The sequence below is a fragment of the Panthera onca genome, chromosome A1 (genome assembly GCF_046562875.1).
Source record: "Panthera onca isolate mPanOnc1 chromosome A1, mPanOnc1 haplotype 2, whole genome shotgun sequence".
Taxonomy (NCBI): Eukaryota; Metazoa; Chordata; class Mammalia; order Carnivora; family Felidae; genus Panthera; species Panthera onca.
In genome coordinates, this window is record NC_138339.1 from 68940303 (window position 1) to 68958585 (window position 18283).

Consider the following 18283-nt stretch of genomic DNA (forward strand, 5'->3'; position numbering starts at 1 on the left):
TCATTGAGGTAAAATTGACATATAATGTATTAGTGTCAGGTGTACAACATAATGCTTCAGTGTTTGTGTATGTTGTCAAATGATCACCACAATGTCTAATTTCTGTGTGCTTTAATAATGGTTTGGAACAGCAATAGAGGAATTACCCATAAGTGAAAGAAGACTGTAGTTATCATTAACCTAGCTTAAAACAGGAACTTGGGTAAATCTCCAGATCTATTTATGTGTCAGTTTTCTAATACTTAAAAGAAAAGCTTTCAAAAAGATCTTGAATGTGTCAAAAAGTGGGGTTCACTGAGATAATTTATGTGAAAGCACACTGAGATCTGTAAAGCTCTATTCAAATATAAAGAATTGTCTTTTCGCCCACGATTAGAGGTGTTTCCTTTTGATAATGATGATGAACTTGACATACTGGCCTGAAATATCACAGTTGTGAAAGTCAAATGTAATTGTAAAATATACTAACTCTTTAATTTATCAGTGGCTTAGAAATCAAGACAATATGCAGCTCTAGGTAGAGTCAATTTCACATTTTCATTTTTACCAGTTCTCTTTCCAACTATATCTTTTTCAATTGGGTAAAAATAGCACCAAATGTATAATTTCCTGAGCCTATCAAGTATGTGTACATTTATAACTAATAAATTGTTGTGTGACTTTTTAGTTATTATATAATATTTTAAAGATAAATCTTGATAGTCTTCTAATTAAACTGAAATATAGATTTTGAGAAATTATACTTTTTGTAAAATCAAATAATCTGAATTGTTGGAGTGTTTAGGAAGACCATTTTTAAATTTGTTCTCTTTTTGTTTTAGAGGAAAACACTCTTTAAATTCACCTCTTGGAATCAGGTGTAAAAAGTTAAAAATCAGAATCTATTATGACACTTTGGGGATACTCTAGAATCAGACCTCTTAATTGCTTGTTATGCAGGATCTATGAAGAAATTTGATATTTTGTAGTATTTATTACTCTCAGATTTTTGACATAACACTCCTCTGAATGTGAATATCTTTCAAAATGTGGCTCTTTCCTATAGACTTTAATCATGACTAGTGTCAACCAATACTGGCCTTTATTAAAAGTAAATGTATCTGATAACCTGGGATACTCATTATCTCTGGCCAATTACTCTCTTCATTAAAAAATTGTTTATTATTATTTTAATTAAGGTCTTTGTTGTTTTGTTCACAAAATTCCTAGGTTGGATTCAACACTGGCTTTGCTGGTCCTTGGGGAGGCTGCCAAATTAAACATGGCCTGCTTGAAAGCTTTAATGGAATTAATGAGAGATTTTCTTTTAAGCATTATGTCTGTTCAAAATCAGGTAACAGTATGTTGTTAATTTATGTGTGCTAAAAGACCTGAAGAAAAACAAATTTTATTTTTGCCACTATTTAAATTGAATATAATATTAGGGGTTATAATGAGCATAACTTTTTAACAAAATTTTTAATTAAATATAAAAGTAAATGCACATTTACCATATATCCCAGTATGGATAGGTAGACAGATGGGTATAGTTAAAGATGTAGAGGTATGGAAATAGATTACACACACACACACACACACACACACACACACACACACACACATGGGAGGGACTTTATTTTTTTTTAATTTTTATGTATTTATTTTGAGAGAGAGAGAGAACATGGGGGAGAGGCGAGAGAGTGGGGAGAGAAAAAGAATCTCAGGTAGACTCCACGCTCAGTGCAGAGCCCAATACTGGGTTTGATCTCATGACTGTGAGATCATGACCTGCGCCGAAATCAAGAGTCAGACACTCAACTGACTGAGCCACCCAGGCTTCCTTACATGAGAGGAACTTTAAATTGTATTAACAAACTTGAGAACATACAGTCATACATGGTTTAGTTTCCTTTTTTAGAAAATTTAAAGTATATTACAAAAAACACTTTTTATTGTAATTACATATTGTTAAAACTTACATTTTAGTCTGCATGAGATAACAATTTCTTCATTGTTGAACAGTGAGTTTGTTTCTAATTATTCACAGTTAATTGCAAACAATATTGAACTGGTAAATCTCATGAATAAAATCTTTATCTGTGTTTATGACTATTTCTTCAGAATAGATTCATAAATTACTGAGTGATAGACTATGAACTTTCTTTTAATAATCTCAGAAAAGATGTTCAAATTCCTCTCCAGAAGATATAACTGTCTTGCTTTCCTATGAAAAATGTATAAAGTGCCACACATAAGAACTGAGCTTTATATAAAAAAATATTCTTTTATAATATGATATGGAAAATGCTATCTCAGGGGATTAATTTACATTCTATTGATTACCAAGGAAATTGAAAAGTTGTTCTTTATAAACTTTTTAGATATTTGTAGTTTTTATTCCTTGAAGTAGATTTTATGCAATCTACCCACAGAAAACCTGTTTTTTAATTGAGTACATTTTAGAAATATTAGTTGGTGATGGTCTTTAACAGCTCTATAAAATTTGAAGATATTTCTTACCATGAGTACAGTATGTAGTTTTAATTATGACAGAGCATATCTTGATTATCTAATAACTATTTTCTCATTTTAGGAAGAAAGCTGCAAGGTAGATGATGTTTCCTGGGCCTGGAATGTTGTCTACATATACACAACAATTCTTGCAGAAATTTGCTTGTATGCAGCCACTTCTAATTTGCGAAAAACTGCTTTTATTGGTTTCTGTGTCTGTACAAGATCACAAAAAGACATTTTACTCATGGATAAATCAGAAGAACCACCTAAATTGAAGGAAGCAAGTATTTTAGGTCTTTTGGACTATTTCTCTTCAAAAATGTCAGATAATTGTAAGTAAATTATTTCTCAACTTGTTGAGAAGCACTTCTTAAATGTCTCTATCTGCATATAGCAATAAGTATTTTATATTTTATTTTATTTTATATTTTTACAATATAGTGTTTTATTAGTTTCAAGTATATAATATAATGATTCAACAATTCCATACATCACCCAGCGCTTATGACAAGTGTGCCCCTTAATCTCCATCACCTATTTAATTCACCCTCACAACAATCTCCCTTCTGGTAACCATCAGTTTGATCTCTATACTGAGAGTCTGTTTTGTGGGTTTTTTTTCTCTCTCTCCCTTTTTCCTTTGCTCGTTTTTTTGTGTTTTGTTTTGTTTGTTTCTTAAATTCCACATGAGTAAAATCATATGCTATTTGTCTTCCTCTGACTTATTTCACTTAGCATTATACACTCTAGCTCCATCCATGTCATTGCAAATGGTAGCATTTCATTCTTTTTTATGACGGAATAGGAATAATATGTATATATACCACATATTCTTTATCCATTCATCTATTGATGGACATTTGGCTGCTTCCATAATTTGGCTATTGCAAATAATGCTGCTATAAACATAGCATGTAACCCTTTGAATTAGTGTTTTTATATTTTTTGGGTAAATACCCAGTATTGCAATTATTGGATTGTATGGTAGTTCTATTTTTAACTTTTTTTTAAACGTTTATTCATTTTTGAGAGACAGAGAGAGACAGAGGTTGAGTGGGAGAGGGGCAGGGAGAGAGGCAGACACAGAATCCGAAGCAGGCTCCAGGCTCCATACCGTCAGCACAGAGTCCCGATGTGGGGCTCGAACCCACAAACCACAAGGTCATGACCTGAGCTGAAGTCAGATGCTTAACTGATTGAGCCACCCAGGCACCCAAAATTTTCTTCATCTTTGTCAGAACCAGAGAATGTACACCCTCTGGAAATAAACATTTGATCTCCTCCTCATGTTCATACAGGATTTTTGGCTTTTCTGTATCAGTCATTACCATATGTTCCTTTGCTTTACATGATGGTACAAATGCCTAGTCAACTATTTTTAACATCAAATGATAGGTTTTAAAAACTGTGTTGATGTGATTCATTATACCTTGATTCTTACAGCATCACTGATTGATTTGTCCACATGAGGAAAATGATTTTGTCTGGGTTGTCCTGTATCATTGATAATGATCGCCAGTTTTGTAAGACCACAGAAGAAAAAGCTCCAAAAGTAGTATAATCTGTGCAGGCATTGTCAAATGATTACTGGGGAAAATAGGTTTGTCTTTTTTGGAAAGTGACTTAACCTGGAGCTGTTGCTGTATTTAATTAAAAATGATTTTTTCCCATACTTTTATCCTTCAAGTAAGTAAATTTTTTGTTTAGAGTGAGAGAACTGGTCAGAAGTCACACAGATTTGTATTTTAATTCTGTAATTTGTATCTTGGAATCCTACATCAAATTATTTAATTTTTCTGAATGATTACTCGATAATTATGATGACTACTATTCATATCATAACGCTTTTTATAAGAAAAAATATAGAAACCTATAAATGCGTGGCATAGTACATTGTGCATAGGAAAGGTTCAATAAAGGTTAATAGTTGTTATGGTTGTTAATGTAGTTGTTAATATTATAGTGAGAAAACATCAGTGAGGAGGGATTTTTTTTCCTAACACTTAGTACTATGTACACTTTATATCCTGGGGATGCTGTTTTATTTATATATAAAGATACAAATGACAGTGGAAAATATTTTAAATGGTATATATAATATATAAATAGTCTTTTTACTAATAAGTCAAATCGTATTATCAAGGCTTTAATAGGAAAAAACCTCAAATCATAGTTTTATAAAGGCAATGTTATAGGACACTAAAATAATAATTTCCTTGAAGATAATTTCCTGGTGATCTCATCTGATATGGGAGCAGAACTTAAAGAATCTAGAAGAATGACTATTTAGCATGTTCCATTTTCATTCTGTGATTTTGTGTCACACAAGCTTTTCATAGAATCAGATGTATAATAAGTCTAGAGTGAGGTCTCTGGCCAGTGATTGAAGTGCTGCCTTTTAGTTGAGTAGAAATTTCTACGTATGCTTATAAATACCAATTATACATTTAACATTTGCTACTGTGGACTTAACTGTGTCCCCCAAAATTCGTATCTTGAAACCATAGCCCACAATGTGACTGTATGCGGAGATGAAATAACGATGGTGGGGCCTGATATGTTTGAATTTGTGTCCTTGTAAGAAAAGACACCAGAGAGCTCACTCTCTTTACTATGTGAGGACACAGTAAGAAAGCAGCCATCTAAAACCCAGGAAAAGAGCCCTCACCATAAACAGAATCAGCTGGCACCTTGATCTTGGAAATCCTAGCCAAGGATTTGGCTAGAAAAGAAATAAATTTCCCATCTTTAAGACTCTCAGTCTACGATTTTTGTTATGGCAGTTCAGTTATGCCTCCCAATGGGTGTTGTGCTGTAGGCAGATCTGAATATGCTCAGGTGCCTGACTAATCCTTATCTGAAACACAAATTTTTGCAACAGAGACTCCATTTTATTTATTTGCTTGTTTGCTTATAAGTTTTTAATTCCACTTAGTTAACATAGTGTTATGTTTGTTTTGGGTGTACAATATAGTGGCAGCATAGTCTCTAGATGAGACAATTTTGAGCTGGAAAAACATGAGGGAAGGTGATAAAAATTAATTTATTTAAATGCACAGAATTTTTGCTTGATCCCTGTTGAAATTCCAATTTTGGGAATCATTTTGCCTTGATGGGTCATAAAGGATGATAATAGTTAATTAACATTTATTGAGCTCTTACTATATGTCAGGTATTATTCTAGGCTAATTCATTAATCATTACAACGAGACTCTACCTAGTTATTCATATAATCCTCAATTTACAGATGAGAAAACTGAAACATGAAGAGTTTATTTGTCCAAGGAAATATATTTAGTAAACAGTACATCTGGGACTTAACCTAGGCAGTCTGGCTTCAGAGTCCATACTGACTACCTCACTATGCTGAACTAACTAGGTTAGTTGACCTGCTGAATAAAAAATTTTAAAAATTATCCATTTGCATGTTGAAGAATGTGAAGAAGACAGCTGTGAGAAATTCTGACAGTCATTATCCTACAGCACTGTTTGTAAAAGCATTTTCATAGACTTTGTGTCATGTGTGGTCTTTATTTCTAATCTGAATTCTTAGGACTTGTTCTAAAATTTTGAATCAAAAAATCCTAAAACTGGAGTGTAGGAATCTGTATTATTAAGCCTACAGAAAACCTAATCTATAAATTTAGCTGTTAAGCAAGCTGCTAAAATGCTGTCCTAATCATAGAGGAAAATATCTCTCTTACTTGTTATTGCAGACCTTTATGCATTCAATTGGAGACTATTTATGTCAGGTGATTTATATATAATTTTACAAAGAGGGAAACATAGCTTTGTGTTGTATGCTATATTTTAAACACCATCTTCTCTGCTCCTACTTTGGTTTTCAGAGTGTTAAAATGATAGTTTTTTTTTTTTTTAATTCATGTTAGTTAACATATGATAAAATGAGAAGCTTTTAACAAGCCTTGATTATCTGGAATATGTGTTGTGAAATTAACACCTGAAAATGGTGTATTCTGTGAGAAACCTTCAGACACCGATTTAGTGTGTCTTGTGTAAGAAACATACAATGAATGAAAGAATCAAATATATCATAGAAAAGTAAAATTCTTGTTGATCATGTAGTCTCACTCAATGTACAAATCTCTGCTAGACCATTTGCGAATAGTCCACAGGCATATTCTGCCTAAAAGTCAACAGGAGGCACTGGGTGGCTCAGTCAGATAAGCATCCAACTCTTGGTTTCAGCTCGAGTTATGATCTCACGGTTCATGGGTTTGAGCCCCACATGGGGCTGTGTGCTGGCAGTGCAGGGCCTCCTTTGAATTCTGTCTCTCTCTGTCCCTTCCCTGCTCGTACTTTCTCTCTCTCTTTCAAAATAAATAAATAGACATTTAAAAAGAAAAGAAAAAAAAAAGTCAACAGTGATCTGGAACTCCCTATCTCCCAAAGCAGGTCGTTCCACTTTTAAACACTGTAAACAATTCTTCCTTATATTAAAATGAAATCTATTTTTCTAACTTTGGTTTAGGTTTTGCCTCCTGGAGGCAATAAGAAAAAAAAAAGTCTATTCCATTTCCCACATGCAAGCCCTTCAAATATTTGAAGATAATTGCATTGGTTCTCTTTCTCCACCTCTTCACTTTGCCATCATCTCCCATCTCTGCTTACTGTCAAGCTCCTGTGCAAACTTTTCGTAATACATGAAAAACATATTTCCAATATGGCTTATAATTAGCCTCTTAAGTTTGCTAGGAGGTCATAATGTTGTTAACTTAGAATTTGTAATAATTTATTTCAGTGTTATAATATGATGTGAGACCCAAGTATTTTTTCATTCAATGTTGTCTATGAATGAAAGAAAGTAAATATGACATTCTTCTTTTCATTCTTCTGTCGAGAATTATTTTCTTAATCTGGTTATGCAATGATAGTGGTGAATGAAATATAGGTCTCAGTTGTAAAATAACTTTTTATGCTATATTTTGATTCATTTTAACTTGGTTTTGAAAAAACATTAGCACAGAGCAATAATTCCTTTTTAAAAAGCAAATGTAAGTGAATTGGAATCTTAGAACCAATTGAAACTCTTAATGGTACTGTATTAAATCTTCAGCATAACTTTTACCTTGGTGAAGGTTATTCAGAAAAGTATACAGTAACAAGGTTGTATTTATTATACATGGAAAATATTTAACTCCTTTAAAAATCTACAATCATGTTAGTGATAGAATTCAGGCAATCTTAATTCACAACTTTTTGTGTTGACAAATCTAAAATTACCACCGAGTATTTTATATATATATGGAAGTTAACCAAATGTATCTATTTGTCTTTTTCTTTTTTAAAAATAATCTTATCGTGGAAAGAGCACTTTACATGAGATCTACCCTCTTAAAAATTTAAATGTACAGTTCATTATTGTTGACTCTGGGTACATTGCAGTACAATAGATTTCTAGAACTTACCTTGTTTTTTTTTTTAAATGTTTATTTATTTTTGAGAGACAGAGAGACAGAACATGAGCGGGGGAGGGGCAGAGAGAGAGGGAGACACAGAATCCGAAGCAGGCTCCAGGCTCTGAGCTGTCAGCACGGTGCCCTACACAGGGCTTGAACCCACAAACTGCGAGATCACGACCTGAGCCGAAGCCGGACACTTAGCCGACTGAGCCACCCAGGCGCCCCTAGAACTTACCTTGTTTGATTGAAACTTTATGCCTCTTGGTTAGTAACTCCAATTTCTCCTTTCCCTCACTTTCTGGAAACCATACTCTTTGATTATAGTCTTCGATTTTATGAATATGACCATTATAGATACCTTATATAAATGAAACCATGCAGTATTTGCCTTTCTGTGAGGGTCCTCTTTCACTCAGCATGATGTCCTCAAGATTCATCCATGCTGTTGCATATGATGGAATTTCCTTCATTTTTAAGGCTTAACAGTATTCCATTGTGAGTGTATACCACATTTTCTTCATCCACTGGCTTTATATTAGTTATGAAATTATAAAAATGAAGAATTATAAAACAGCTATTTAAAAAACTCATACAGAACCACAAAACGCCTCGAATAGCCAAAGTAATTTTGAAGAAGAAGACCAAAGCAGGAGGCATCACAATCCCAGACTTTAGCCTCTACTACAAAGCTGTAATCATCAAGATAGCATGGTATTGGCATAAAAACAGACACATAGACCAATGGAATAGAATAGAAACCCCGGAACTAGACCCACAAACATATGGCCAACTAATCTTTGACAAAGCAGGAAAGAACATCCAATGGGAAAAAGACAGTCTCTAACAAATGGTGCTGGGAGAACTGGACAGCAACATGCAGAAGGTTGAAACTAGACCACTTTCTCACACCATTCACAAAAATAAACTCAAAATGGATAAAGGACCTGAATGTGAGACAGGAAACCATCAAAACCCTAGAGGAGAAAGCAGGAAAAGACCTCTCTGACCTCAGCCGTAGCAATCTCTTACTCGACACATCCCCAAAGGCAAGGGAATTAAAAGCAAAAATGAATTACTGGGACCTTATGAAGATAAAAAGCTTCTGCACAGCAAAGGAAACAACCAACAAAACTAAAAGGCAACCAACGGAATGGGAAAAGATATTTGCAAATGACATATCGGACAAAGGGCTAGTATCCAAAATCTATAAAGAGCTCACCAAACTCCACACCTGAAAAACAAATAACCCAGTGAAGAAATGGGCAGAAAACATGAATAGACACTTCTCTAAAGAAGACATCCGGATGGCCAACAGGCACATGAAAAGATGCTCAACGTCGCTCCTTATCAGGGAAATACAAATCAAAACCACACTCAGATATCACTTCACGCCAGTCAGAGTGGCCAAAATGAGCAAATCAGGAGACTATAGATGCTGGAGAGGATGTGGAGAAACGGGAACCCTCTTACACTGTTGGTGGGAATGCAAATTGGTGCAGCCACTCTGGAAAACAGTGTGGAGGTTCCTCAGAAAATTGAAAATAGACCTACCCTATGACCCAGCAATAGCACTGCTAGGAATTTACCCAAGGGATACAGGAGTACTGATGCATAGGGGCACTTGTACCCCAATGTTTATAGCAGCACTCTCAACAATAGCCAAATTATGGAAAGAGCCTAAATGTCCATCAACTGATGAATGGATAAAGAAATTGTGGTTTATGTACACAATGGAATACTACGTGGCAATGAGAAAGAATGAAATATGGCCTTTTGTAGCAACATGGATGGAACTGGAGAGTGTGATGCTAAGTGAAATAAGCCATACAGAGAAAGACAGATACCATATGGTTTCACTCTTATGTGGATCCTGAGAAACTTAACAGGAACCTATGGGGGAGGGGAAGGAAAAAAAAAAAAGAGGTTAGAGTGGGAGAGAGCCAAAGCATAAGAGATTGTTAAAAAGTGAGAACAAACTGAGGGTTGATGGGGGGTGGGAGGGAGGGGAGGGTGGGTGATGGGTATTGAGGAGGGCACCTTTTGGGATGAGCACTGGGTGTTGTATGGAAACCAATTTGACAATAAATTTCACATATTGAAAAAAAAAAACTTTTGCCGTAATCATCTTTTACTTACTCCAGGATAAATTATATTATTTTTAGTGCTCTAGGTAGGATATGTTTGGAGATTTATATTTGATCTATTCTCACATATGCTATCTCTAAGTTTAGTCTATATCTTTTAGAAAACACAGTTGTATTTTTAAAATGAAGGAAGAATTCAGAAATCATCAATCTGAAGATCTACATGCCCTGCTTTCTTTTGGATGTATTTGTAGGTCTATAACTTATCCTGCTGGGTATATCATTCTTTATTTCTTTCTGTCATCCTTTTAAACAAACTATAGTTTTCAAAAGAGGTATCACTGACCTCACTATTCCTGAAAAGCCCTATGCATCCAAAACAATCTCATACCTTGTTAATATAGGTGGCAGGTGCTACTTAATGCACCAAATATCAGTCACTGAAAATTAGTTAACCCCTACTCGGATAAAATTACCACTTCCATCAGGCTTGTGAGATTAAAAAAAATAGAATATTCAGTTGATATCATGATACTGACAACATGAAATGTACCTGTTTGTTCTTTATTTGCAGGAAAGTATAGAGAATATTATAAATGGCTTAAAGAGCAAATAGATAATCCAGTCTAATTGAATAAGGATATTAGATATTTATTCTCTCTGCCTCTCATATTTCTATATGCTATCTGTTGTGGAACATATAAGATAAATATATGGAACAGAAAGGCTAATTTACTAACTTTTGCAAGCTTCAACACTAAACCTTTAATCTTCCCTAATACCTAGACTCCTTGCTTATATGTTACCTCATGTTTTTCTGAACTTTCTTTTGTACCTTTCCAGTGGACTTGGTCAAATTATAGCTTGTATTTGTAATAATTGTTTTACATCTCTTTGTTTGTTAGGAGTAGACTTGGCTACATGTAGTAAAAAATACATTAGATTAAACAAAATGAAAATTTATTTTTCTCCCACATAAAATAAATCCAGAAATAGGCAGTCTAAAGTTGGTTTTGGGATTAAGAGGTTCTCAGGGAGGCAGGTTCATTTTCTTTGCTATTCTGAGGGTTTAGAAGGGAATAATAATATCCATGTTCTACTAAGTCTTCTTAATAGAAAGTACACATAGCATTACCACTGTAAACTCGATGGCTTAAATGTAATCATATGGCCACACCTAAGGAGAGTTTGTTTTGTTTTTTAAGTTAAGTATCAATAAGCCAAGCTAGGGTAGTGATTCATATTACTAAGGAAGAAGGGGAGAATGAATATTGTGAAGAAACTTACAATCTGTGTAAAGCTTCTTTTACCAAATTTTGTTCTCTCTTAGGTCAGAGAACATATTTTAGCCTTTCATGCCTCATCGTATATTAACTAAGGCATTGACTAAGAGTAGCCTCTAAATAAACAAGTATTGAATATTGAATGGATGAAGAAAAGGACATGGATACTGTATTGAGATCTAATTATGAGATGACATTTTCAATTCAAAATGGTTATTAAACACCATCTTTACCCATTGTATGTGTATAAATGTTTCATATTTTCTCATTCTTTTTTTTTTTCCAAAATATTTAGCACAAATTCTTTTCAATCCACAAGAAAGGAGTTGTTTTTGTTTACTCATTATAATGTGAATGTGTATTCGGTGCATCATTCTATACTAATGACTCATGCAACATCAAAACAATTTAAAAGCAACTTTGGATAAACATGGGTATCATGTGGTTATGGAGAGTAGGATTTCAATCTGTAGTTTGAAGCGGCAATTTTGCTTACTTCTGAATTTGGAGAAGGGAAGAACTGGGGATGAGGCAAGTAAAGATGGTGAGTGCTAAATAAGCATGAATAATTAATGAAGCTATTATGGAAACCAGCCTATCAGAAAAGGATCCTTGGTCCTGGAATCTAATGTGTAATATACACAGTAATAAAGGCATTGGATTTCAGGATGAATTTGTATTTCTCTTTAAACATTGGACGTTTCTGGTAGCATTTGACAAAACTTTCATGTGAGGAAAATTAATTTGGACATCAGAATATTTAGACTTGCAAAGTAAACACATCCTATCTACTCTTATCTTGAACATTTGGAATTTTAGTTCACTGAAGGTAGGGCTTATTGTGATGATTATGGATTCCTACTTCAAAAATGTCATTAACTTATCTGTAGAAAAATCTCCTTCAATTTCCCCATGAGCACAGGTTTATTTACAGAGAAACTAATGACATTTAATTTTCAGGACATTTTACCACATAGGACCCTTTTATTTTTTATTTTTTAAAAATTTTATTTAGTTAACATACAGTGCAATATTGGTTTCAGGAGTAGAATTCAGTGATTCATCATTTACGTGTAACACCTAGTGCTCATTACAAGTGCCCTCCTTAATACCCATAGGGAATATCTCTTCATAGAAAAATATCTTTTTTTTAAACTTGCAAAAATAAGAATTTTTAAAAATGTTCATATATTTATTTTGAGAGATAGAGAAAGAATATGCATGAGTAGGGGAAGACCAGATGGAAGGGGAGAGAGACAATCCCAGGTAGATTGCACATTGTCAAAGCAGAGCCCAACATGGGGCTCGATCCCACAACTCTGGGATCATGATCTGAGTCAACATCAAGAGTTGGACGCTTAACGAACTGAGCCACCCAGGTGCCCCAGAAATTTTTTATAGTTTTTGTAAAAGAGGGCTTCAAAATTATTTATGCTCTTATAAAATCTAAATCTGCCTCACTCACAGGTTGGAGTACCTTAAATACTAACAACTCATAACCATCCTGCATATTAATATTAACATTGCTCTTTACATCCAGTAAGCATTCTATCAAGTTTATGTGTATTGAATTAAACTTAATAACTTCCAGCCTGTTAGGTAACTGAGAAAGACCATTCAATGTGTTGAGGATAATTATAGTTAGCAAAAACAATTATAAGTAGAGTTGAAGAGTAATTTAATAAAGTTATTTTTAAAATTATTTTTGAATCATAATGAATATCTCTTTCCCTCTCAAATGTTCTAGAGTGGTTGCTGGTCCCAAACCTTGTCATTAAAATATGGTTTATTCTGGGTATCCTTACAACCAGTTATCAGGGAAAAGTAATAAAATGTGTATTAATACAGAAGAATATTTACTTTTTAGACAATTTTACTTTCAATTATAAGATGGAAGAGCTCTTGACCTGTTGCCACAGGTCAGTGTTATCTTTATATACCTGCATGAACATACTCACTCAAAATATATCTAGCATTAGGTGCATGATTAGAATGTACTGGGAAAATTAAACTCACAATACTATATTTAGGAATAATTTGGAGAATAATTTCTAGAATTCAAAATGTGTTCTCTCCCAATTCCTAAACTTGGTGAAGAGAATATTCAAAGCATACCATTCTGTCTTATGAATGCATGTGCATGTACAAATCCTAAGTGAAATACCAATAGACCAATTTCAGCAGTGTGTTAAAAGAACAGCATACCATATTTATTCTGTTCATTCTAGGAATCCAAGGAGAGACCAATATTAGGACATTTAAATATCTTATAACTAAGGAAAAAGGAGTCACTCTTTTTTTTTTGTTTATTTATTTATTTTGAGAGAGAGAGAGCGAGAGAGCGAGAGCAAGCATGAGTAGGAGAGGTGCAGAGAAAGAGAGAGAGAGAGAAAGGGAGAGAGACAATCTGCTGACAGTGCAGAGCCCGACAGGTGACTCAATCTCACCAACCATGAGATCATGACCTGAGCTGAAATCAAGAGTCCGATGCTCAACCAGCTGAGTCATGCAAGCACCCCAGGAAATAAGAGTTGTTCTTCATAGATGCCAAAATGGAATTGATTAAACTAAAAACACATGCCTGATTTTTCAAAAAAGATAAAGCAAACAGGGTAAAAACAAGAAATATAAGGGTACTTTCTTAAATTGATGTGTATTCCTCAGAAACCAAAATTAACATTATCCTTAAGAATAACTAAAAATAATCCCATTTAAATTAACTGAAAGTCAAAGATTTCTATATTAATTGCTTATATTTTACCACATTCTGATATCCTCGCCAATATAAAACAAAAAGAAAAAAGCAAGTATAATATTGGAAAAGCATTTATGAGTGATCCAATGTCTATTTTGAATGGCCAAAAGTATGAAATAATATTAGCACTAATTAAATAAAGTGGTTACTTACAAGAAACATTATTGTCAATAACTTTACAACATATCAGTAATAACTAAACAGGAAAAAAAAACCCTCTGATAATAGTGTAAAAACAGCAAAATTGTAAGGAATTCTTATATGAAAGAACAAATCCCATAAAAGAAGACTTGAAATAAATGAATATAAATTTACATATTATAAAGAAATAGACTCTCCCTAAATTAATCTAGAAATTAAATGTAATTCTAAGAGAATAGTCAAAAGAATAGAAGTTGGCAAGTCTATTCTATAGAAAATCTGGAGGATTATAGTCAAGAAAACTTAGAAAAATAGCAGGCATTTTCTTGAACATAAAACAATATAAAATTCTCTGTATTCTACTAGTAAAATAACTAGTCTGTCTGGATTAATAGATTTTAATAACAGAATATAAAATATCTATATATTTGTATTTGTATCTGTGACTATGATATTTACCTTTTGCCATATTTTTTGCCATATTTTTTGATATAGAAGATGCATTAGTATATAAGATGTCTTAGTTTTATAAGAACTATTTTTGAAAATATTAATTACTTCTATCATTTGGGCATATTTTAAAGTATCCCTGTACAATTAAACCTATTATTTGTGAATATAATTACATTACATTAAATACTGCAATCAACAGGAAATCATAAAAACTGAGATGCAGTCATATTTTACTAGAAAGTATGAATGAAGTTCATTAAAAGTAAATAATGTTCCACATTTTAGTTAACACTGAAAACTAACAAGAACACCATTAAATTTTTAAAAAGTGGGTAAATTCCTGAAAAACACACCACAGTAAAAAGCATGTAGCAAAATGATTTTTAGAAGGAATTTCCAGATCATTCTTATACATGAGTAAATATCTTACTGAATGTTAGTATACAGGCAAACACAGGTGGGAAAGGGATGACAGAGATTCTAATAGGAAGCTGCCTTTCAATAAATTTCCTTCTGGCTTAGTAGGCTGCAAAAATGAAAATAAGTACTCGTAATTGTTTCAATTTTTATTCTCAAACCCCAGAGGATCATTATCTTTCAAGTTAGGTAAATCATGATTCCAAAATTTGAAAACCCTTCATCCCTGCAGAGATCCAGAAGATAGTCTTTATTGCTGACATTTACTGTTTTAGGATCTGATGGTCATCAGTCATGAGACAGCACATTGTCCTTAGTACTACAAAGGACATATCTAATTCCATTTTTAAAATGATTCCATTGCCATTTTTTGTTTCACTCCACCCTATGACATTTAACACACTTCAACTTGAGTAATTGTTTAGATCTTTTCCTTTATTTATTATTCTCACCTCAAAATTCGGAACTGGTATCTATCCATATTACTCATCCTTCCTTCAAATACCTTATTGACTGACACATCTAAAAGCAGAAATTTTCTGGTCAGCTTGGTGGGTAGTTAATTCTCTCCTTAACAAATTCTATTATGTGATGCCATTTTCCCTAATAGCCCAAGGCTTGGACAACACTTGTCTCATAATTTCATTCCTTCCTCACCCATCTGATTTTTACATTAGACTAGGGTAAACAAATCACTTAACAGGATGGAAGCTATTTATTATCTTGCTTAATGAAGAACACAGAGACTTTTATTGGTTCACAGATGTCATCAAGATTCTGTCTCTTTATGTCTTTCTATTCTACTTCTCAGGGATGTTGGATTTTTATTCCTATGCTTGTTATCTCATTATTAAAAGAGCTTTCTAGCTCTAGACATCACAGACTCACGTAGCATTGCAAGGCAAGAGGAAAGAGAAGGGATGATACTGGCTTTTTTTCTAAAGAGTCTGTCCACCTTATAAAACAAAAGATTTCCAGGAAGCACTCCAGAAGACTGTCCCTTGTGTGAAATTGACAGGATAACTGGTTTCATGACTAGCTACAAGGAAGGCTGGAAAAGTAAATGCCTGGTGAAGAGAAGCATTTGTGATGGCTCTGGAGAATTCATTCCCATTATCTGGGTACAAATAGGGTTCTATTTTTTTTTAATTTTTTTTTTTTTAACGTTTATTTATTTTTGAGACAGAGGGAGACAGAGCATGAACGGGGGAGGGACAGAGCAGAGAGAGAGGGAGACACAGAATCAGAAGCAGGCTCCAGGCTCTGAGCCATTAACCCAGAGCCCGATGCGGGGCTCGAACTCACGGACCGCGAGATCGTGACCTGAGCTGAAGTCGGACGCTTAACCGACTGAGCCACCCAGGCGCCCCAAATAGGGTTCTATTTTTAAGAAAGGGGCAAAATTTGGCTGGTAGGTCAGCAACTACCTACGATGTTTAAAAGTTAGAAAAGATGGAAAGTTTGTGCCATCCGCTCAACATACTAACACAACTTAGTAATGTATTTTATGATGCATAAATTTTAATAGTCATGGTGTTAGCAATTTGAATAGTGAAAGTGTTTACTCCTTTGGAGTTTACCATCTTGTTTGATAATATATCCAGTGTCAGAAACACTTTGTATTTGGTTGATATTTATAAAAGTGGAAAATTAGTTTGTCACATTATTAGTCAAATACCAGTAAAACATATTTTATTTTCATATTCACCTGGTGTATTTTGTGCTATTTTTGTTTTTACCTGAATATATAGTACATATATTCTTAATAAAAGTGATGCTCCATTATGTTGATCCTCTAAAATTTTTGATAACCCCTGTCCTTGTTATCATTTAAAATTGATGAGTTGTCTCTTTTTTGATACTGAATTACTTTAGTTACATTTGTATATTAGTACTTCATGGTGGGGGTGGGAAGGGGTTACACCTGGATATGTTGCTAGGCAACTGGCCCTGAGCCTGGGATCTCAGAGACTGCGGGGAGCTGAGAGAGGAACTGCTACAGGTACTCTATTTTCCTTCCATTTAATGTAGCCTTTGGCTGAGCTGCTGTCAGTGCCCTTGGGGATGCGGGGGGTGGGGGGGGGGGGGGTGGGGGAGGCAGAGGACAATGGCTTCAGTTCATAATGTGTGAGAAGAGCTGAGAACTTTAAGTATGAGGTGAAGGAAGAAGAGTCCCTGTGGTCAAATATTTCCTGGATATGAGCTATATTTTGTGATCTAAGATTACTTTATACCCAACAAACATGGGAAAAGTTAATCATTTTCTTCTCTGTCAATACTGTCTCAGCAATCAAAACTTAATCTGTATGGATTGTAGAAAATAGTTTTTAATTGTAGAGACAAGACCTAATCTTCTAACTTTATATGAGGATCTTCATAAAGCACAAATAACTAGGATAAAGGGTTACCATGATTTTTGAAAGTTAAATGTTGCTACCTTTCCCAGGAAGTTTTGCTCCCATCCAACAATAAATCTTAATCTAGCTCTGTATATGTTTAACTAAAAGATTCCTATTTCCTCATTCTGTTTATTCCCTTTTGGGTTGCTACTATTTCTTTTGGTTGGACAGGCTAAAACAACATGCTGGACTTTTCAGCCAAAAAGCCTTTGACTGTGTAAAAGTCTTTACTTAAACAGAGGAGCTGAAAATCTCATGGGAACATTCCTCACATTTTTGAAGCATAAATACAAAGGTATATCCCATTTGAGCCAATGGTCTAAAATCCATCTGTGGCTGAACATAGTGAAAAAAAGACCCAGGAACTAGAAATCATGCGAGATTTTGTAAAAGTATTAATGGTGTTAAAGTATGTTACAATGTGCAGTTTTAGAAACCAATTTTTGTAATAATATGCCTTAGCTGGGAATAAAAAGAATAATATAGTTGTTGGCTTTCTATGCAAATTAATTTAGAAGCAAATGTATATACATTAATGAAAATAGCTCAGTTAGGTACTTGTAACTTCCTTTGTTATACCAGCCAGAATTATATTAAGATTCTCCTGAGTGTTTTTGATTGATTTTTTTCTGTCATTAATCTGGTCCAGAAATGAATATAATACCCTAGAGTCAGTTTGCTTTTTACCCCTCATATCTATCAAAAGTAACCTGATAATATGTTCATGGGTACAGAGGTCTCTAATCTAATACATTATTCCTATGTTTGATCCAGGTGTTTCTTACTGTTTTGAGTGAATAGTTCTTTTTAAATACTTGCTAAGTAGTTACTTATA

The 18283-nt window shown here is 33.9% G+C and overlaps 1 protein-coding gene across 8 annotated transcripts in view; it reads left to right on the forward strand.

The window, feature by feature from the left end:
- The window catches only part of TMEM232 (transmembrane protein 232), a 213665-nt gene that overhangs the window by 66661 nt on the left and 128721 nt on the right, over positions 1-18283 (forward strand). For all 8 annotated transcript variants that reach the window (XM_060635220.3, XM_060635225.3, XM_060635217.3 and 5 more), the window contains 2 exons: positions 1210-1333; positions 2573-2825. In XM_060635220.3, the coding sequence (XP_060491203.1) occupies positions 1210-1333; positions 2573-2825 (377 nt within the window). The remainder of the gene's footprint in view (positions 1-1209; positions 1334-2572; positions 2826-18283) is intronic.